General features: G+C 38.1%; 1 protein-coding gene across 1 annotated transcript in view; it reads right to left on the bottom strand.

The window, feature by feature from the left end:
* Positions 1-23,592, bottom strand: part of TECRL (trans-2,3-enoyl-CoA reductase like) — a 150,465-nt gene that overhangs the window by 108,207 nt on the left and 18,666 nt on the right. Inside the window, exon 2 of the mRNA XM_049887101.1 lies at positions 8,154-8,205. Coding sequence (XP_049743058.1) covers positions 8,154-8,205 — 52 coding nt within the window. The remainder of the gene's footprint in view (positions 1-8,153; positions 8,206-23,592) is intronic.

Below are 23,592 nucleotides of genomic sequence, written 5' to 3'. Positions count from 1 at the left end.
TTTCCAAAGTGGTTGTACCATTTTACATTCCCACCAGCAATGCTATGTGTTCCTGTCTCTTCACAACCTCTCCAACATTTATTATTTTGTGCTTTTTGGGTTAGTGCCAGCCTTGTTGGGGTGAGGTGGTATCTCATTGTAGTTTTGGTTTGCATCTCTCTAATGGCTAATGATCATGAGCATTTCCTCATGTATCTGTTAGCCACCCAAATATCTTCTTTGCTGAAGTGTCTGTTCAAAATCTTTACCCATTTTTTTAATTGGGTTATTGGACTTTTTTGTTGTTGAGATGTTACAGTAGCTTATAAATTTTAGAGATTAGACCCATATCAGATAAGTCATAGCTAAAAAATTTTTTTCAAGTCCGTAGGTTCTCTTTTGGTGAAGTCTTTGAATGAGCATAAATGCTTGATTTTTAGGAGCTCCCAGTTATCTAGTTTCTCTTCTGGGGTTTGTGCATTCTTAGTTAGGGTTTGTATTCTCTTTATGCTATGTGTTATGGCTGCTGCATTGTCCCTATTTTTTTGTTCCCTGATCTTTATCATTTTATATTTAGGTCTCTGATACATTTAGAGTTAGTTTTTGTACATGTGTGAGGTATGGGTCTTGTTTCATTTTTTTGTAGATGGATATCCACTTATGCCAGCCAGAATCATTTATTAAAGAGACTTTATTTTCCCCATTTAACAGACTTTGGGCCTTTGTCAAATATCACCTGCTCATAGGTGGATGATTTTACGTCTGAATTCTCAATTCTGTTCCATTGGTCTATGTGTCTGTTGTCGTACGAGTACCAGTCTATTTTGATTATGTTGATAGTATAACAGGTTCTGAAATCAGGTAGTGTGAGCCCTCCAACTTTGTTCTTTTTCAGTAATGCTTTATTTATCCAGGGCCACTTCCCTTTTCATATGAATTTGGTGATTTTTTCACCATCTCATTAAAAAATGTTGAAATTTGGATTGGAATTGCATTGTATGTATAGATTGCTTTGGGTAGAATAGACAATAGTCTAATAGATTATAAACATTCTTGAAATTTCTATGGTGTTGCCAACTAATACATAAAGGAGAAATCATGGGTATAATGATGTTTTCTCTTTCTTTGTGAAGCTTATTTTATGCCACAAAAACAGTGTATAAATTTTACTGAAAATGCTTGTCATTCATTGGCTTTTTAATTCTGTTTGCTTACTACTACTTCTTAGGTAGGTGTGACAGAAGAAAATTCCATTAGCAATTTTGGGCTGTATTTGCATTTTTCCCTTTATTCATATTAAATGCTGTTTTAATTGTAATACTTTGTTTTACACTGCCAGTATGACTTTAGACAGGGATTTCAGTTATTGTAACCAACTGTGAATAAGTAACTGTGCTTATTACATGCTTTCTAACACAAAATTTTTGATTATTTCCCTAATTGCAAAATGAGGACTAATGGCAGACTTTCTCAAGTAAAATAAGCAAGTATGTTTTCTTTCTTCTTGAAGAAATTGATTTAAAAAAATATGGCACTTTATACAGAGTTGTTGGGGAACACAGATGATTAAATTCTTGACAATTAACCCAAAGGTTGGTGGTTCAAACCCACACAAAGCCACCTTAAAATAAAGGCCTGGCAATCTGCTTCTGAAAAGTTACAGCCTTGAAAATCCTATAGAGTGCAGTTCTACTCTGCTACATCCCAGGTTGCCATGACTCAAGATCAACTCCGGGGCAAATATTTCTGTTTTTTTTTTTTTTTTGTATGATACAGTAAAATAATAATGGTAGTTAGAGTACAGGCTACAGAGTCATATTGTCTGAGTTTAAATTCCAGTTCTGCCACTTAGTAGCTATGTGACCTTGGTCAAAGTATCTAGTCTTTCTTTAAATACATTCATCTGTAAAAAGAAGATGATAGTAGCACCTAGATTATCATAAAATAGAGTTGTTGAATTAATAAAATAGTTGCTACATATCTTAGTAGCATTTGTAGCATAGAGTGAATAATAGTTATCTATTTTTTTATACTTAGTGTTGTTATTACTATTATTAATGGTATAACATGTAGATAGAGTAGGACATGAAAGAGTATATAGAACAGTACTTGACAGTAAGTGCTCATACTGCATGTTAATTGTAATTTTAGCAAAATTTATGAAAAGTGAGATTATTAATTAGAGAGTTAGGGAAATTCTCATAGAAGACAAAAAGGTGTAGACACCTTAAAAACTGAGTGAATTTTTTAAAGATACAAAGATAATTTCAAGTAGTATAAAAAGATTTGAGTGCATATGAAAGAAGAATAGGAATATGCACTCTAACAGAAAATTTACCTTAATGAAAAACATTTCAAAGGTGATTTAGATGTCCAAGGAACCAAGAAAAAAATAATGACATAATTGCTGATAGAAAATATTAAATTTAACAAACAGAGTCTCATTTGAAGGAAGAATATACATTTTAAGTATCAAGGGACAACTATGTGGAGATATACTGTGCAGGTTTTTGAAAGAGCTTCTACAATAAGAAGAACTTTCACCAGACCAAGAATGATAAAAGCTACAACAGACACACTTTTCACGGAAAATATTTGAAGAGCACAAGGATACTAATTATTTCTTGGAGAAACATCTACAGTTGAAGGCAATAAAGAAAACAATAATCAGAAAAAAAATTTCAAGTTAAAAAAAAAAACTGCCTTAGTTATCTAGTGCTTCTATAACAGAAATATAACAAGTGGATGGCTTTAACAAAAAGAGATTAATTCTCTCACGGTTTAGGACTCTAGAAGTCTGAATTCAGGGTGCTGGCTCTAGAGGAAAGCTTCCTCTCCCTGTTGGCTCTGGAAGAAGGCCCTGGTCTCTTCTGAGCTTCTACTCCTGGACAATCTTAATGTGCCTTGTCATCTCACTTCCCTCATAACTGCTTCTCTGGCTTGCTTGTTTAATCATTTTTATATCTCAGAAAAGACTGGCCTGTTCCCAAATGGGATTATAACCCTTAAAAACCTGTTGCCGTCGAGTTGATTCCTACTCACAACGACCCTATAGGACAGGGTAAAGCTACCCCATAGAGTTTCCAAGGACAGCCTGGTGGATTTGACCTTTTGGTTACCAGCTGTAGCTCTTAACCACTACGTCAGCAAGGTTTCTAACCACAGGCATAGAGGCTAGGATTTATAACACATATTATGGTGGACACAATTCAATCTTTCTCATTTTTCTACCATTACAGCTTCCACCAGTCATCTTAAACAAAAATGATGACTAATTTTGACAAATACATTACTAGTTCACACACCAGTAAGTGAAAAATCTCACAAAACAGCATTTCGATTTCATAGTAGTATTAATTCTGATGGATTTCCTTATTAAATTTTTAAGCATTTAAAGGACTTTGAAAAGTAAAGAAAAAAAAAGATATTGAAACCTTAAGAGCATTTACTAATTTAAAAAATTGTATATATATGTATATATACATACTTTCATGTGTATATATAAAAGAAAAAAATTTTATATATACACATGAAAGTATGTATATATACATATATACAACTTTTTAAATGCTTATATATAATACGTGTATATAGATACATACATATATATATGTGTATGTATATACACGCATACATATATATACACATATATAAAAATTATACACGTGTATACACACACCAAAACCAAACCTGTTACTGTTGAGTCAACTCATAGTGACCCTATAGGAGAGAGTAGAATTGACCTGTAGTGTTTCCAAGGAGTGGCTGGTGGATATAACCCTGACGCACACCTTTCCTGACTTTAAATCATGCAGCATCCCCTTGTTCTGTTAGAACAACTGCCTCTCTATCTGTGTACAGGTTCTTCACGTGCTCAATTAAGTGATCTGGAATTCCCATTCTTTGCGATGGTATCCAAAATTTGTTATGATCCACAGAGTGGAATGCCTTTGTATAGTCAATTAAACACAGGTAAATATCTTTCTGATATTCTCTGCTTTCAGCCATAATCCATCTGATATCAGCATTTATCCCTGTTACACATCCTCTTCTGAATCCAGCTTGAATTTCTGGTAGCTCCTTGTCAATGTAACTGCTGCAACTGCTTTTGAATGATCTTCAGCAAAAATTTACTTTTGTGTGATGTTAATGATATTGTTCAATAATGTCCACATTCTGTTGGATCACCTTTCTTTGGAATGAGCACAAATATGGATCTTTTCCAGCCAGTTTGCCAGGTAGCTGTCTTCCCAATTTCTTGGCATAGACAAGTGAGCACTTCCAGTGCTGCATCTGATTGTTGAAACATCTCAATAGGTATTTTGTCAATTTCTGAAGATTGTGTTTTTGCCTTCTGTGTAACTTGGACCCCTTCCTTCAGTACCATCAGTCCTTGATTATATACTACCTCCTGAAATAGTTGAATGTCGACCAGTTCTCTTTGGTGCAGTGATCTGTGTATTCCTTCCATCTTTTGATTCTTCCTGCTTCATTTAGTATTTTCCCCTTAGAATCGCACAAAATTGCAACTCAAGGCTCAAATTTTTCCTTCAGTCCTTTCAGCTTGAGGAATACCGACAGCATTTTTCCCTTTTGGTTTTCTATCTCCAGGTCTTTGTCTTCTCTTGCTGCCCTTTGAAGTCTTTTGTTTAGCTCTTTTACTTCATCCTTTCTTCCTTTCACTTTAGCTACTCTAGATTCAAGAGCAAGTTTCAGTGTCTCTTCTGACATCTGTTTTGGTCTTTTCTTTCTTTCTTGTCTTTTTAATGACCTCTTACTTTCTTCATGTATGATGTCCTTGATGTCATTCCACAACTCATGTGGTCTTCAAACATTAGTGTTCAACGTGTCAAATGTATTCCTGAGATAGTCCCTAATTTCAGGTTGGATATACTCCAGGTCATACTTTGGCACTCGTGGACTTGTTTTATTTTTCTTCAGTTTCAACTTGAACTTGTAGGTGAGCAAATGGCAGTCTATTCCTCAGTAGGCCCTTGGCCTTGTTCTGAATATAATCATGCAATAGTAACCATACTATTGTACTATTGGCATATTGTCAGTTGTCTAGTTCTGTAACTGAATATTTTTGGAATTTTTCACTAGCTGCTTCACTTTGTTTCCTAATTACTTTGTAGGCCTGAAATATATAAATGTAGTACTTCTGGTTCTAAAATTTTGAGATTCTATGTAATTGTTAATTGTGTTTATTAGGTAATATATACTACCTTAAAAGTAGCCATAGGATCAAACAGCTAGGTGGTTGCATATTCTACACATAGGTTAGTCTTGACTAATTTTGACATTTTCAGGCAACTTTACTGTAAATAATAAATGATCTAAGGCCTTCCAAAGATGACAAATAAATTGCTGGTCTAATACAAGATAGTAGTAACTCTGAAAACAAATGCATTTAGAATAGAAATATTTGTGGAAATATCCAGGGTAACATGGCTCACAAACATTAGTTGATATCATACAAACTTTGAGTTTTTAGAAATTCTTGAAATTTTAGAAATTATTGATATAAAGATACAATTAATTCAACTATTGTACCACAAGTTAGGGAATTAAATCATGGCATATCTCTATACTTCTCTTCTTCTGTTTATTTTTCCATACTATGATGCCTTTTTAACTCTTTTCAACACATCTAGATCATTTATATTGTTAAGATCAAAAATCATATAAGTATTTCAGAAAAAAAATAGAGGAGTTTAAACTGGTTAATTTTATGTGTCAGCTTACCTAGTCTGTGATTCTCAGCAGTTTGACTACATGCTGCTAGTCCATATGCAATACAATGCAACACAACAGAAGGCAGGCAACACAATACAATGCAGTGTAACTCAATACAATATAACATAAGGTATTGTAATATAATCACCTTCTGAGATGTGATGTGATCATATAATCAGTTGAAAGGTGAATTTCCTTTATATATATATATATACATATATAATGTATACATGTATACACGTCCCACTGGCTTCATCCCTCTAGAGTACCAAACTAAGACATCATACTTCAAGGCATTTTATATTCCATCTGTATATGAGATCTGTTAGTATTATGCATTTCAAAAAACAAAACAAAACAAAAAAACATCACCAAGGAGTCGACTCCCATTCATAGTGACCCTATAGGGCAGAATATAACTACCCTATAGGGCTCCCAAGCCTGTAACTTTATAAAATCAGACTGCCACGTCTTTCTCCCATGGATCACTTGGTGGATTTGAACTGCCAGCCTTTTGGTTAGCTGCTGAGTGCATTATTCACAGATGTTTATAAAGCTTAGATATTCAGAATTTATTTCTATTTTTTTTTAAGGGCAAATAATATGACTTCTATCAGTGGTGTTACTACAGTTGGTGTCATTCAGTGTGGTAACTCATGGTGTTAGCCCCCTACAGACCTTCTCCAGTACCAGATCTTACAGAATCCTTAGTAATGTTTGTTATCAGTTTTAATCATAGAATAATATGTGATAAATATAGTTGTAAATTAATGGCACTAGTTTTTTTTTATATAGTTGTAAATTACTTAAATGTAATATTCTTAGATTACATGAATATTAACAGCAAAATTGTTTTGTAACATATATCTACATTGAATTACAATATTGTTAATAAATGAACAGAAGACTTATTTGAATTTTTCTTTTTCCTTTAATTACTACTTCATTCTCAAAAAAGTTAATGATATAGATTCACAAATACTGATTACCACAATATTGTAGCTCAAACATCAGAAAATTTGACTAAATCTATGACTGTAAAAATACCAGCCACGACAGAAAAAAAAAAATGTCTGCTTGTAAAGGAAACCAGGAATTCGAAGTGTCATTGTAATTGGGTAATAATGACAGCTCTAAAAAGAAAAAAAACTGGAATGCATTAAACCAAACCAGTTGCCTTTGAGTGGATTACTTACTCATAGTAAGTAAGCATAGAGTTTTAGCATTGTAGGCATATTGACACATATATCTGGGTTTACAAAAATTGTTTTTGTTACTATAATACCCACAGGAATATTTTTATATAAACATTTCTGCTGAAACATTGTACAAAAATTTAAGAGTCGCTTTGATGTCATCCCCTCTGACTGTCACCCAGTGTGATCCCCATTCCCAGTACCACCCAGTGACGTCACTGCTTCTACTTTCATTGAATTAGTTGATATGCCTAGCATAATGTCACTATATAGAAATTATTCAGTAAATATGCTTTTTAAAAAAATTTTCCCTGGTAGAACACAAACTTTGCTTGTTTTACTCCCAAGTATTATTAAATTATTTAATATATCTGAGAACTTCAAGATTAGTTTTTAGAAAAAAAATATGTTCTACTAAATTTAAAGGTATAATAAATGCTCCCTAGTAATTACGGAAGGAGCCCTGGTGTGCAATGGTTAAGCACATGACTGCTAACCGAAAAGTTGGCAATTTGAACCCACCAGCAGCTCTGTGCAAGAAAACACCTGGGAATCTGCTCCTGTAAAGATTACAGCCTAGGAAATCCTACCAGGCAGTTCTACTCTGTTCTACGGGGTCACTATGAATTGGAATTGGCTCCAGGGCACACAACAACAACACTAATTAGAGATATTTTCACTTTGATTAGCATTTATGAGTAAACCTTTTTGAGATGATGGAAAAAAAATCTAATTTAAATATACCTCATATAATTATTCCCAAGCAAATCATAATAGATCTTTTTCAAGAGGTGAATTTAGCTATTAATAAAATTAAATAAGGAAGTTGTGATTTATTGCACAAATCATTCCTATGTGGAAGAAATTTGATCAAAAAATCAAATACATGGAGTAAGACTTTTGCTTAGCATTTAGTTTAGTGAAAAGAAATATTTTGTGTCTATTAAAATCTTTCATATACAGGAAATTTCTTGTTATTATAAAAAAGCTACAACTAATGAACTAGGAAAAAACTTCATGAAAAACTAGAATAGTACTGGAGATTAAAGCATCCATTAGACAGAGATGCAAGAACGTTGTGGTCAAAAATAAATTTACATAATGTAATCTCTGAGTTCTGTGTAAAAATATGGTCTCCATACACTCTTTCAATTATAATATTGAATTTATTACTACAGGTAATTTGAAACAATTTGAAGAAAATTATTTCAATATAAATTCTAAATTGTACATAAAACTTACATGCTTTGTGGAATTTTTGTTTAACATCATGAATAGTAGATTTTTGTGTCACCTGAAAAAGAAAAACAAAAATAGAGAATTATAAGAAAAAAATTCACGTGTTAATTTTTCTTTGGATGTTTGTTTAAGATGAAAAATACTTTAATAACTTTAAAAGTAAAAGAGTACACGGAGAAAATCATGTACTGCTTTGTTTTGTTTATTAGTCACTGCAACTTTGAAAACTTTAGAACATAGCAATCATAAACAACAAACCTTTAAAAATATGTTTATTTGTATATAACAACAACGGTGTTATATGTGTTCATCCAAATTTTGAACTCTAGAATACATTTTTTAATTTTCTTTGCCTAAAATATTCACTTTCTGTTTTTCAGGTGGATGATGCTATCAAACAGAAGCCTGAGTAAAGGCACAAGACAGGGGGTAAAAGAATTAATAGGAGATGTGCCTGAGGGTGAGGAACCGATTTACATGGGCAACGAAGGAAAAAGTTTATATAAGAATATCATAGGAAAAATCACCTGTATAAGCTATGACTGATTAGTATGTTGTAAAAATGCCTGTTTCAAAATGATACAGTTCCAGTAAAAATCCACACGAGGTGTATTATTTGGATTCTTTAGATATATGAAGTTTGGCCAAATATTTATGCCTAAGCTACTAAAAATGATGTATTCCATATCAGAAAAAGTTTCTTTATTCATAAATTTTTATTTTAATTATTATTCTTAAATCTTTTCCTTCATTTACACGGGAAAATTCTTGAGAACAAGAGTTATATCTTGCTTACCTAGTTCTAAAACAAACAAAAAAACCCATTGCCATCGAGTCAATTTTGTTTCATAGCTACCCTATAGAACTGAGTAGAGTTGCCCACAGGGTTTCCAGGGAGCATGTCCTGGATTCAAACAGCTGATCTTTAGGTTAGCAACCTTAGCTCTTAACCACTATGCCACCAGGGCTTCCTATTTAGTTCTGTTATAACAGAAATACCACAAGTGGGTGACTTAGACAAACAAAAATGAGTTTTCTGAAGTTTAGGAGGCTGAAGTCCAAATTCAGGGTGCCAGCATTAGCAGAAGTCTTTCTCTCTCTGTCAGCTCGGAAGGACAAACTTCAATTCGTAACATTCTACCCTTTGGCCCCCAAAATTCATGTCCGTGGGACATGAAAAATACGTTCACCCATCACATCATCCCAAAAGTTTTAAATCAACTACAAGTCCAAAATATCATCTAAATTAAATATGGGTGAGAATTTAAGGAAAAGTTCCTCTTTACCTACAAACCTGTGAAATCTGGAATGCAAGTTATCTACTTCCAAACAGCAACGGTGGGACAAATGTAAGGTAGGCATTTCCATTACAAATGGGAGAAATTTAAGGGAAAGAAGAATAACTGGCACCAAGCAAGTCCAAAACCCAGCAGAAGAAATTCATTAGCTTTCAAGGCTTTAGAATAATCCTCTGTTCTGAGATTATCTGGGCAACGGCCCTGCCCTCTGGACTCTGGGTGTTGGCCACGCCTACTGAATTCTGGATGGAGGCCACTCAGCCCTGGACTTCAGCTCTGCCTTCAAGGCCCACTGAGACAGCAACTCTGCTCCTTCAGCTTGGGCAGCCCCATTCTCTTAGTCCATTTCAGTGGCAATGCCACCCCCATGGCCCCAGCAGGCAAGACCTATTTTTCTACCCCTTGGCCATGACAGGTCTGTTTCCTCAGCTTTGAGCAGTGTCCCAGCCCCCTGGCACTTGTGAATGGCAGCCCCACACTCCAGAACCTAGTTGGTGAAGATCTGACTCTTTTAAATCTAGGAAGCCATGGCCCCACCCTTTGAAACCCAGCAGGTGATGTTTCTTCTGATCTCTGAGTTGCTCCAAGTGTGGTCCTTATCTTTTCTTGGAGGACAACAGATGTTACTTTTGGCCTGTTCCCTGCCTATAGAGAATTCCACTTTGAGGAGGCAGCTCTTCCCCAGTCATCTTTTGAGTGCCTTCCAACCTGGGGGGCTCATCTTCCAGCCCTATATCAGACAATGTTCTGTTGCTATTCATAAGGTTTTCACTGGCTAATGCTTTTCAGAAGTAGACTGCTGGGTCCTTCTTCCTAGTCTGTCTTAGTCTGGAAGCTCAGCAGAAACCTGTCCTTCATGTGTGACCCTGCTGGTATCTCAAAGTACAGTCAACCTAAATGACACGGATGCAGTAAAGCTTTCAGGTCCTTCATTTGCTGATGTGGCACGACTCAAAATGACAAGAAACAACTGCAAACATCCATTAATAATTGGAACCTGGAATGTACGAAGTATGAATCTAGGAAAATTGGAAATCGTCAAAAATGAAATGGAACGCATAAACATTGATATCCTAGGCATTGGTGAGCTGAAATGGACTGGCATCAGCCATTTTGAACCAGACAATCATATAGTCTACTATGCTGGGAATGACAAGTCAAAGAAGAAAGGTATTGCATTCATCGTCAAAAAGAAGGTTTCAAGGTATATTCTGAAGTACAACGCTGTCAGTGATAGGATAATATCCATATGCCTACAAGGAAGACCAGTTAATACGACTATTATTCAAATTCACACACCAACCACTAGGGCCAAAGATGAAGAAATAGAAGATTTTTATCAGCTGCTGCAGTCTGAAATTCATCGAACATGCAACCAAAATGCATTGATAATTACTGGCAATTGAAATGTGAAAGTTGGAAACAAAGAAGAAGGATCAGGAGTTGGAAAAAATGGCCTTGGTGAAAGAAACAATGCTGGAGATCGAATGATAGAATTTTGCAAGACCAGCGACTTCTTCATTACAAATACTTTCTTTCACCAACATAAACAGCGACTATACACATGGATCTCGCCAGATGGAACACACAGAAATCAAATTAACTGCATCTGTGGAAAGAGACGATGGAAAACCTCAATATCATCAGTCAAAACAAAGCCAGGGGTGGACTGTGGAACACACCATCAATTGCTCATATGCAAGTTCAAGTTGAAACTGAAGAAAATCAGAACAAGTCCAGGAGAGTGAAAATATGACCTTGAATTTAGAGACCATCTCAAAAATAGATTTGATGCATTGAACACTAGTGACCGAAGACCAGACAAGTTGTGGAATGACATCAAGGGCATCATCCATGAAGAAAGCAAGAGGTCACTGAAAAGACAGGAAAGAAAGAAAAGACCAAGATGATTGTCAGAGGAGACTCTGAAACTTGCTCTTGAGTGGCGAGCAGCTAAAGCAAAAGGAAGAATTGATGAAGTAAAGGAACTGAACAGAAGATTTCAAAGGGCCTCTCAAGAAGACAAAGTGAAGTATTAAAACAACATGTGCAAAGGGCTGGAGGTGGAAAACCAAAAGGGAAGAACATGCTCGGCTTTTCTCAAGCTGAAAGAACTAAAGAAAAAATTCAAGCCTCGAGTTGCAAAAGTGAAGGATTCCATGGGGAAAATATGAAACGACACAGGAAGCATCAAAAGAAAATGGAAGGAATACACAGAGTCATTATACCAAAAAGAATTAGTCTATATTCAACCATTTCAAGAGGTGGCATATGATCAGGAACCGATGGTACTGAAGGAAGTAGTCCAAGCTGCTCTGAAGGCATTGGCAAAAAGCAAGGCTTCAGGAATTGATGGAATATCAATTGAGATGTTTCAACAAACAGATGCAGCACTGAAGGTGCTCGCTGGTCTATGCCAAGAAATATGGAAGACAGCTTCCTGGCCAACTGATTGGAAGAGATCCATATTTACGCCTATTCCCAAGAAAGGTGACCCAACTGAATGTGGAAATTATAGAACAATATCATTGATATCACACTCAAGCAAAATTTTGCTGAAGATCATTAAAAAACGGCTACAGCAGTACATCAACAGGGAACTGCCAGAAATTCAGGCTGGTTTCAGAAGAGGACATGGAAGCAGGAATATCATTGCTGATGTCAGATGGATCCTGGCTGAAAGCAGAGAATACCAGAAGGATGTTTACCTGTGTTTTATTGACTATGCAAAGGCATTCGACTGTGTGGATCATAACAAACTATGGATTACATTGCAAAGAATGGGAATTTCAGAACACTTCATTGTGCTCATGAGGAACGTTTACATAGATCAAGAGTCAGTAGTTTGGACAGAACAAGGGGATACTGATTGCTTTAAAATCAGGAAAGGTGTGCAGCAGGGTTCTATTATGCTGAACAATAATATAAGAAGCTGGACTATATGAAGAAGAAGGGGCATCAGGATTGGAGGAAGACTCATTAACAACCTGCTTATGCAGATGACACAACCTTGCTTGCTGAAAGTGAAGAGAACTTGAAGCACTTACTAATGAAGATCAAAGACCACAGCGTTCAGTATGGATTGCACCTCAACATAAAGAAAACAAAAACCTCACAACTGGACCAATGAGCAACATCATGATAAACAGAGAAAAGATTGAAGTTGTGAAGGATTTCATTTTACTTGGATCCACAATCAACACCCATGGAAGCAGCAGTCAAAAAATCAAAAGACACATTGCATTGGGCAAATCTGCTGCAAAAGACCTCTTCAAAGTGTTGAAGAGCAAAGATGTCACCTTGAAGACTACGGTGCCCTGACCCAAGCCATGGTATTTCAACCACATCATATGCATGTGAAAGCTGGACAATGAATAAGGAAGACTGAAGAAGAATTGACGCCTTTAAATTGTGGTGTTGGCAAAGAATATTGAATATACCATGGACTGCCAAAAGAACGAACAAATCTGTCTTGAAGAAGTGTGGCCAGAATGCTCCTTAGAGGCAAGGATGGCGAGACTGCATCTTACATATCTTGGACACGTTGTCAGGTGGGATGAGTCCCTGGAGAAGGACATCATGCTTGGCAGAACACAGGGTCAGCGGAAAAGAGGAAGACAGACCCTCAACGAGGTGGATTGACACAGTGGCTACAACAATGATCTCAAGCATAACAGTGATTGTAAAGATGGTGCAGGACTGGGCAGTGTTTCGTTCTGTTGTGCATAGGGCTGCTATAAGTCGGAACTGACTCGATGGCACCTAACAACAACAGCAACAACGTAGAATTCCAAGAGACAGACAGCGTTTTTGCTTTTTGTTCTTTTTCTGTCCACTTTAATCTAAGCTGATGGGTTTTCTGCTGTGGTAGTTGGTTATTTCCATCAGTCACAGGCTTAATCTCTTTAACAAAAGATTGTGTGGCCACATTCTAGGGCAAGTGTCCTCAGTTTGTGGAAAAGACTTTTCCAAATCTTAAAGTTCTGTTTTCATTTTGTACAGTTGGTTTTTAAGTCCATCTCTTTCCTCTCATATTTTACTATAAAGGGCAAAGAGAAGCCCTGCAGCCCATTTAAGATCTTCCTTAGAAATCTCATCATTCAGATATCCAAGTTCGTCACTTACAAGTTCTACCTTCCACTAAACATTTGAACGTAATAAAGATGAGTTCTTTGCCACTGCACAAAAAACATTACCGTTCCTCCATTGCCAATCACATGTCCATCATTTTCTTTGAAAGCCTCACTGGAGGCACATTTAATGCCTGCATTTCTGGCATCATTCTGTTGTTCATGCGTATATATTCTCTAAGACAACAGAGACTCTCTCTATAGCTTTCCTCAGTTCCTTCTGAGCCCTCGTCAGAATTGCCTTTGACGTCCATAAACCTACCTGCAGTCTTTTCAAGGTAATCTCAGCTTTTACTATTAGGCATGTTAGAACTCTTCCAGTCTCCCATTACCTAATTCCAAAATTTCTTTGACATTGAAGATACTTGTTAGAGCAGCATCCCCACTTCTCAGTACCAAATTCTGCCTTAGTTACCTAGTGATGCTATAACAGGAATATCACAAGTGGGTGGTTAACAGAAATTTATGTTCTCACAGTTTAGGCTGGAAGTCTGAATTTAGGCTACTGGGTCTAGTGGAAGGCTTTCATTCTCTGTCAGCTCTGGAGGAAAGTCCTTGTCTTCTTGAGCTTCTGTTTCTGTGTGATCTTTATGAGGCTTGATATCTCTCTTCCCCCCTCTCTGCTTCTGTCATGCTTCTTTAATCTCTTTTATATCTCAAAAGAGACTCGCTCAAGACAAACCCTACACTAATCCTGTCTCAGTAACATGACAAAGACAACCCGTTCTCAAATGGGATTATAACCACAGGCACTGAAAAAAAACCTTTGCCGTTGAGTCAATTCCGACTCATAGTGACCATATGGGACAAAGTAGAATTGCCCCATAGGGTTTCCAAGGAGTGACTGGTGGGTTCAAACTGCTGATCTTTTGGCTAACAGTCAAGCTCTTAACCACTGCACCACCAGGGCTCCAACAAAAGACATAGAATTTAGGATTTAAAGCACTTATTTTGGGGGGGACTCACTTCAATCCATAACAAATTGTACCAAAACACCACTAGTTATCTCAATATTTTTGATTTTATAACTTTGTTCAAATCAAACTTGAAAACTGAAAATCACCTCCACCTCTGGAATTATATTTATAATTTTTTGTACTTTGTAGCTAGTTTTACAGTCCCTTCATCAGCATTAAAAAACAAAAACATCAACAATTGTCCTTCAAAATCTAATACAAAATATCTAATGATCAAGATATTTTCTTGATCATTCAAGAAAACATATATGCATATGTCAGAGATATTGCAACTTAGGTCCCAGACCACCACAAAAAAAGAAAATATTGAAATAAAAGTGAGTCCCACAAATTTTTGGTGTCCCAGTGGGTATAAAAGTTATGTTTACACTATTCTGTCTAAAAAACAATGTATATAACTTAATTAAAAATATTTTATTAGTAAAAAGTGCTAACCATCATCTGAGCCTTCAGCGAGTCATAATCTTTTTGCTGGTGAAGGCTCTTGCCTTGATGTCAATGGCTGCTGACTGATTAGGGTGGTGGTTGCTGAAGGTTGGGGTGGCTGTGACAATTTATTAAAATAAGACAACAACGATGTTTGCCACATTGATTGATTCTTCCTTTCACAAAAGATTTCCCTGTAGCATGCTACGCTGTTCAATAGCATTTTACCCATGGAACTTCTTTCAGAATTGGAGTCAATTCTCTCAAACCCTGCTGCTACTTTATCAAGTTTATGTAATATTCTAAATCCTTTGCTGTCATTTCCATAATGTTCACAGCATCTTCACCAGGAGTAGACTCCATCTCAAGAAACCACTTTCTGTGCTTATCTGTAGGAAGCAACTCCTCACACCCCCAGTTAAAATTTGTCATGATATTGCAGCAATTCAGTCACATTTTTAGGTTGCACTTCTAATTTTAGCTCTCTTGCTATTTCCACCGAGTCTGTGATTACTTCTTCCATTAAAGTCTTGGACCCCTCAAACTCACCCATGAGGGCTGGAATAACTTCTTCCAAACTCCAAGTAATATTGATATTTTGACCTTCTTCCATGGATCATGAATGTTCTTCGTTACATTTAGAATGATGAATCCTTTCTGTGAGGTTTTCAATTTACTTTGCCCAGATCCACCAGATGAATCACTATCTATGGAAGCTTTAGCCTTATGAAATGTAATTCTTAAATAATAAGACTTGAAAGTTGAAATCACTGCTTGATCCATGGACTGCAGAATGGATGTTGTGTTAGCAGACATGACCTAAGGTTAACCTCCTGGTATATCTCCACCAGATCTCTTGAGTGACCAGGTGCATTGTCAATAAGCAATATTTTAAATCTTTTTTTCTGAGCAGTAAGTCACAATGGTGGGCTTAAAATATTCCATAAACCATGTTGTAAACAGATGTGCTGTCATCCAGGCTTTGTTGTTCCATTTATACAGCGTAGGCGGAGTAGATTTAGCATAATTCTTCAGGGCCTTAGGATTTTCGGACTGGTAAAATAAGTATTGGCTTCAGCTTAAAGTCCTCAGCTGCATTAGCCCCTAAGAAGAGAGTCACTCTGTCCTTTGAAGCTTTGAAGCCAAACATTGATTTCTCCTCTCTAGACGTGAAAGTCCTAGATGTCAGCTTTGTCTAATATAAGGCTTTTTTGTCTACACTAAAAATTTGTTGTTTAGTGTGGCCACCTTCCTCAATTGTCTTAGATCTTCCGGACATTCTACTTCATCACTTGTTGCTTCAGCTTGCACTTTTATGTTAGGGAGATGACATCTTTTCTTAAACCCCATGAACCAACCTCTGCTAGTTTCAAACTTCTCTTCTGCAGTTTCCTCACCTCTCTCAACCTTCAAAGAATTGAAGAGAGTTAAGGCCTTCCTCTGGATTAGGCTTTGGCTTAAGGGAATGTTGTGGCTCCTTTGATTTTCTATCCGATCACTAAAACTTTCTCCATATCAGCAATAAGGCTGTTTTGCTTTCTTATCATTTGTGTTTTCACTGGAGTAGCACTTTTAATTTCCTTCAAAAAGTTTTCTTTGCATTCACAACTTGTCTAACTGTTTGGAGGAAGCGTCCTAGTTCTCGGCCTGTCTCAGCTTTTGATGTGCCTTGCTCACTAAGCTTAATCATTTCTAGCTTTTGATTTAAAGTGAGAAATGAGTGACACTTCCTTGCACTTGAACACTTACAGGCCATTGTAGGGTTATTAATTGGCCTAATTTCAATATTGTTGTATCTCAGGGAATAAGGAGACCCGAAGAGACTGAGAAAGACACTGTAACAGCTGGTCAGTGGAACAGCCAGAACACGCACAGCATCTATAGATTAAGTTCACCGTCTTATATGGGTGCAGTTCACGGCACCCCAAAACAATTATAATAGTAACATCAAAGATCACTGATCACAGATCACCATAGCAGATATAATAATGAAAAAGTTTGAAATATTGTGAGATATACCAAAATGTGGTACAGAGACACGAAGTGAGCACATGCTGTTGAAATAATGGTCTAGATAGACTGGTTCAATGCCACAAGGTTTCAATATGTAAAAAACACAATATCTGAGGAGAATAATAAAGAAGGGCACAATGAAATGAGGCATGTCTGTATTTCCTTCTTGTGGATAACCATAGAATTTTGATTATATGTCTTATGATCATATATGTACATCCTAAATTTCTTTTTACCAAACAAAATTTTACATAAGGCTATGGAGAGGCAGGGAGGAAGCCTGGTGGTGCAGTGGTTAAATTCTCAGCTGTCAACCGGTAGGTTGGCAGTTAGAAAGTACCAGCTGCTTTAGGGGAGAAAGATGTGGCAGTCGGCTTCCTAAAGATTTACAGCATTGGAAATACTATGTGGCAGTTCTACTCTGTCCTAAAATGTTGCTATGAATCAGAATTGACCCAATAGTAATGTTTTTGTTTTTGTTTTTTTTTCTGTGTGATTGATAGAACAACTGTCAATAATTGCATGAGTTTTTGGATTGATGGAACAATCATCAATAAAGGAATAACTGGAACATAAAGCATAGCACATAGAACATTTCCAGACACATTACAACTTTTCAGACAGTTCTTATTAATATTATCATATTACTAAAAAATCTAGATTATCTTTAATGCCTTATTACACATTAAAAAGTATGACGATGAACACATTTGATATACCGTATTTCTACCCTCATTTAAAAGAACTATGTTTTTTTTTTTTATGAGCAAGTGTTCACTATATTGTTCAGAATTTTTTTTTCTGATTTCTTGTATGTATATGTACAAAAAAAAAGAAAAAAAATTTTGTATATGTACTATGAAATAATAAAGTTCTAAGATTTGATCACTGGAGGATAATATTGTGATGGTTAAGATTGTGTACCAGCTTGGCTGAGCCATGATTCTCAGTGTTTTCACAGTTGTATAATGTTATGATCACTTACTGTCAAAATTTGATATGTGATCACCCCCATGATGGAATCTGCTGAGTGGTACCGGTGGTGGGGTGGGGGGGCCTGTGGTGGCTCACTGCCTCATCAGCCTTCAATCTCCCCACCTTCCATGGCCTACTTCCTTCCTGCTTGCCTTGCAAAGGCTTGTTCTGGATCCAGCAGCTGTCTCTCATCCTACCTCTGGTCCTTGGGACTTGAGCTAGCAGTTTACCTGTCCATCTTGGGATTCATCAGTCTTCACGGCCTGCAAGCAGAGTCCTGCTCCCTGACCTGCCTATCTTGGTTTTTCCAGCCCCTGCAGGCATGTGACTCAGGAGAAATCTTGCAGTCTTGCCAGCTGATCTTGAGGATTCCTTGACCTTCACAGCCTGTGAGTGGGAGCCCTGCTTTCCAACCTGCTCATCTTCAGTTCATCAGCTTCTGCGGCTCTGTGAACTGGGGAAGGCCTCTCTCCTGATCCAAAGACTTGGGACATTCCAACCCCTACAATCACGTGAGCTGTTTCCTTGATATAAATATCTCTCTATATATTTATATATTTTACTGGTTTTTCTCTAGAGAACCCAGCCTTAGACATTTGGTACCAAGAGTGGTTCTAAAGAAACAAAATTATAAGGATGAATTTCTAAGATGTTTCTCAAGTCTGGTTAGTCTTAAAGATGTTGATGACTCTGCTTCCAACAGTGAAGTGGGTGCTGCTAATCCATGGGCTGAGGCGGCGATACAAATACACAAAATATCACCAGATCAGGCATCAGTGAAAGGCGATATCTTTCTGGAATTTTGTCAGAATGAGAAGTATAAAGAAGCTGGTTGGTGGGTCTTACTTTCACTAGACAAAGTGGTGAAAGAAAGAGATGAGCTCAGGGCTTCAGAGCCAAACCTCAAGTAACTCATAAATGACCTCAGAGCTTCCACTTGTGCTTTGAAAGAAAGCCTTATTTCTTGTAGTAACAGAACTGATATTGCTGAAAGCCAAACCCAGACTCTTATCGTAAAAGAGGCTGAATTACAATGCCAGCTCAATAGACAACCTCAGGAGGTGTCTGAAGTTAAAGTGAGGGCATTGATTGGGAAGAAATGGGATCATGAAACTTGGAATGGAGACATATGGGCAGATAATCAGGACACGGAGCCCCTAAATTACATTGAATCACTCCGGCCAACAGAACCACTCCCATCTGAAGAGATTACTTCATGTTTGTCTGCTACACTCCCCTTCCCAGAAAAACCATCAGTCCCTCCAATCCCATCTAATGAGATTACCACTAGCTAGCCCAGCTTCCTCTAAAGAGCATGCTTGTCAGAGTCATTGCCTGTGGCATTGCATGAGGTAGATGCTTTACAAGACAATGTTGAACATTTTCAAAAAAATTCCACACTATGGATCCTGGCTTCTAGGCCTATAACTAGACTTAAGTCACAGCGAACTCCAAAAGGTGAAGTACAAAGTGTGTCCCAGGAGGAGGTACGCTACACTCCAAAAGAACTACTTGACTTTTCTAATATGTACAAACAGAAACCTAGGAAATATATGTGGGAATGGCTGTTAAGGGTGTGGGATAATGGTGCAAGGAACATAAAGGTGGATCAGTCTGCATTTATTGATATGGGTCCATTAAGCACAGATTGTTCATTCAATGTTTCAGCTTGAGAAGTTAGGAAAGGATCTAATAGTTTATTTGGCTGGGTTGCTGAAGCATGGATTACACGGTGGCCTACACTAAACCAAGTCGAAGTACCAGACCTGCTTTGATGTACTATAGAAGAAGGTCTCCAAAGGCTTAGGAAAATTGGCATGCTAGAGTGGATTTATCAGGTTAGACCCAGAGACCCACACATGGAACCCCTAAAGGACACACCTTTTACTGCAACTCTGAGGAACAAATTTGTGAAGGGAGCTCCAGCATTCTTGAAGACTACTGTGGTTGCTATTTTATGTAAATCAGGTTTGACAGTGGGAACTGCCCTAACTGAATTCAGACACCTAGCTACAGTGGGTCTGATGGGAGCCCATAGTAATAGAGGCCATATAGCTGCTCTCAATCAACAAAGACAAGGTGGACATAGTTACAGTAATGGACAGTGGAGTCAAAGCAGTAATCAGAATAGTCTAACTTATATGGACTTATGGCACTGGCTACTTAGTCATGGTGTCCATAGGAGTGAGATAAATGAGAGACCTACTAAATATTTGCTTGATCTGTACAAATGGATGAATTCTAGATCAGGTGAACAGCAATCTAACTCAAATAACCAAATTAGAAAGTCACAGTCTCTCAAGCAATTCCCAGGCTTGAGTGAATTTAAAGACCCACAACCACTTGACTGAAGGGGAGGCCGGGACCCCTTGAGGAAGGACTCCAATACACTGACGAAAAATTTATATTGTTAATCTCTCCCCAGCCTTCCCCAAAGGCATCTATGACCTTTTACAAGAGTGACTATTCATTGGGGAAAAGGAAATAATCAGACTTTTCAGGGATTACTGGATAATGGCTCTGAATTGACATTAATTTCAGGAGACCCAAAACATCACTGTGGCCCACCAGTCAGAGTAGGGAAACATGGAGGTCAGTTTATTAATGAAGTCTTGGCTCATGTCCACCTTCCAGTAGGCCCAGTGGGTTCCCAGACCCATCCTATAGTGATTTCCTCAGTTCCAGAATGCATAATTGGAATAGATATACTCAGCAACTTGCAGAACCCCCATATTGGACCCCTAACAATTGAAGTAAGGGCTATTATGGTAGGAAAAGCCAAGTGGAAGCCATTAGAACTGCCCCTTCCTAGGAAAATAATGAACCAAAAACAAAACCGCATTCCTGGAGGGATAGCAGAGATTACTGCCACCATCAAGTACTTGAAGGATGCAGCAGTGGTGATTCCACCATATCCCCATTCAACTCTCCTATTTGGCCTGTACAAAAACAAACGGCTCTTGGAAAATGACAGTAGATTATCAAAAACTTAACAGGTGGTAACTTTGATTACAGCTCTTGTTCCATATGTAGTTTCATTGCTTGAGGAAATTAATATTTCTTCTGGTACCTGGTATGTAGGTATTAATCTGGTGAATGCCTTTTTCTCCACAGCTATTTCAAGGACAACCAGAAGCAGTTTGCCTTCAGCTGGCAAGGCTAGCAATACACCTTCACTTACCCACCTCAGAGCTACATCAACTCTTCAGCCCTATGTCTTAATTTAGTCCACAGAGACCTGGATGTCTTTCCCTTCCACAAGATATTGCACTGGTCCATTACATTGATGACATTATGCTGACTGGACACAGTAAGGAAGAAGTGTCAATGACTGTGGACTTATTTGTAAAACATTTGCTTGCTAGAGGGTGGGAAATTAATCGCACAAATATTCAAGTGCCTTCCACCTCAGTGAAATTTCTAGGAGTCCAGTGGTGTGAGGCGTGTCAAGATATTCCCCCTAAAGTGAAGGACAAGTAAATGCATCTGGCTGCTCCCACAACTAAAAAGAAGGCACAGTGCCTAATGGGTCTCTTTGGATTTTGGAGGCAACATATTCCTCATTTGGTGTGCTACTCCAGACTATTTATCAAGTGATTCAAAAAGCTGCTAGTTTTGGATGGGGACCAGAACAAGAGAAGGCTGTACAACAGGTTCAGGCTGCTGTGCAAGCCACTCTGCCACTTCGGCCATATGATCCAATAGTGATTGAAGTGTCCTTGGCAGATAGAGATTCTGTTTGGAGTCTTTGGCAGTCCCCTATCAGTAAGTCACAGTGTAGGCCCTTAGGATTTTGGAGCAAAGCCCTTCCATCCTCTGAAGATAACTACTTTTCTTTTGAGAAACAGCTTTTGGCTTATTACTTGGCCTTAGTAGAGACTGAAAGCTTAACCATGGGCCAACAAGTCACCATGTGGCCTGAGCTGCCCATCATGAACTGGGTGTTGTCTGACCCACAGAGTCATAAAGTTGGATGTGCACAGCAGCACTCCATCATTAAATGGAAGTGGTATATACGAGATCAGGCCCAAACAGGACCTGAAGCACAAGTAAGTTGCATGAGAAAGTGGCCCAAATGCCCACAGTCTCCACTCTTGTCACATTACATTCCATTTCCCAGTCTGCACCTATGGCCTCATGGAGAGTTCCTCATGATTGGTTGACTGAAGAAGAGAAAACTCGTGCCTGGTTTACAGATGGTTCTGCAAGATATACAGGCACCACTCGAAAGTGGACAGTCTCAGCATTCCAGCCTCTTTCTGGGACCCCCCCTCCAAAGGACAGTGGTGAAGGGAAATCCTCTCAATGGGCAGAACTTCAAGCAGTGCACTTGGTTGTTCATTTTGCTTGGAAGGAGAAATGACCACATGTGTGATTGTGTACTGATTCATGGGCTGTGGCCAATGGTTTGGCTGGATAGTCAGGGACTTAGAAGGAGCATGATTGGAAAATTGGAGACAAGGATTTATGGGGAAGAGATGTGTGGATAGACCTCTCCGAATGGGCCAAAGAGGTAAAGGTATTTGTGTCTCATGTGAATGCTCACCAAAAGGTGACCTCAGCAGAGGATGATTTTAACAATGTGGGTAAGATGACGCATTCTGTGGAAACCACTAATCCTCTTTGCCCAGCTACTCCCATCATTGCCAAATGGACTCATGAACAAAGTGGCCATGGTGGTGGAGATGGGGATTGTGCATGGGCCCAGCAACTTGGACTTCTACTCACCAAGGCTGACTTGGCTAGAGCCACTGCTGAGTGCCCAATCTGCCAGCAGCAGAGACCAACACTAAGTCCCTGATATGGCACCATCTCTCAAGGTGACCGACCAGCAACTTGGTGGAAAGTTGGTTGGTTACATTGGACCATTTCCATCATGGAAAAGGCAATGTTTTGTCTTTGCTGGATATAGATTGGCCTTGCTGCACTCTATGCTTCTGCCAAAACTACCATCCATGGACTTACAGAATGCCTTATCCACTGTCATGATATCCCACACCGCATTGCCCCTGATCAATGGACTCACTTCACAGCAAATGAAGTGTGGCAGTGTGCCCATGCTCATGTAATTCACTGGTCTTACCATATTTCCCATGATTCTAAAGCAACTGGCTTAATAGAATGATGGAATGGCCTCCTAAAGACACAATTACAGTGCCAGCTAGGTGGCAATACCTTGCAGGGTTGGGGTGATGTTCTCTAGTAGACTGTATATGCTCCAAACCAGCGTCAAATATATGGTGCTGTTTCTTCCATAGCAAGGATTCATGGGTCCAGGAATCAAGGGGTGGATATGGGAGAGGCACCACTCACAATTGCCCTAGTAACCCACTTGTAAGATTTTTTTCTTTCTGTCTTTGTGAGCTTATGTGTTACAGAACTAGAGGCCTTAGTTCCAAAGGGAGGAATGCTTCCACCTGGAGACACATCACTGATTCCATTGAACTAGAAGCTAAGAACACCAGCTGGCCACTTTGGGCTCCTTATGCTTCTGGATCAACAGGGAAAGAAGGGAGTTACCATACTGGCTAATGTGATTTAGTCAGACTACCAAGAGGAAATCAGATTGATATTACATAATGGAGGTAAAGAAGAGTACGCCTGGAATTCAGAAGAACCCTTA

Source organism: Elephas maximus, chromosome 5, assembly GCF_024166365.1.
Source record: "Elephas maximus indicus isolate mEleMax1 chromosome 5, mEleMax1 primary haplotype, whole genome shotgun sequence".
Classification (NCBI taxonomy): Eukaryota; Metazoa; Chordata; class Mammalia; order Proboscidea; family Elephantidae; genus Elephas; species Elephas maximus.
The sequence above is the reverse complement of the archived record's forward strand: the minus strand, read 5'-3'. Positions and strand labels throughout refer to the sequence as shown.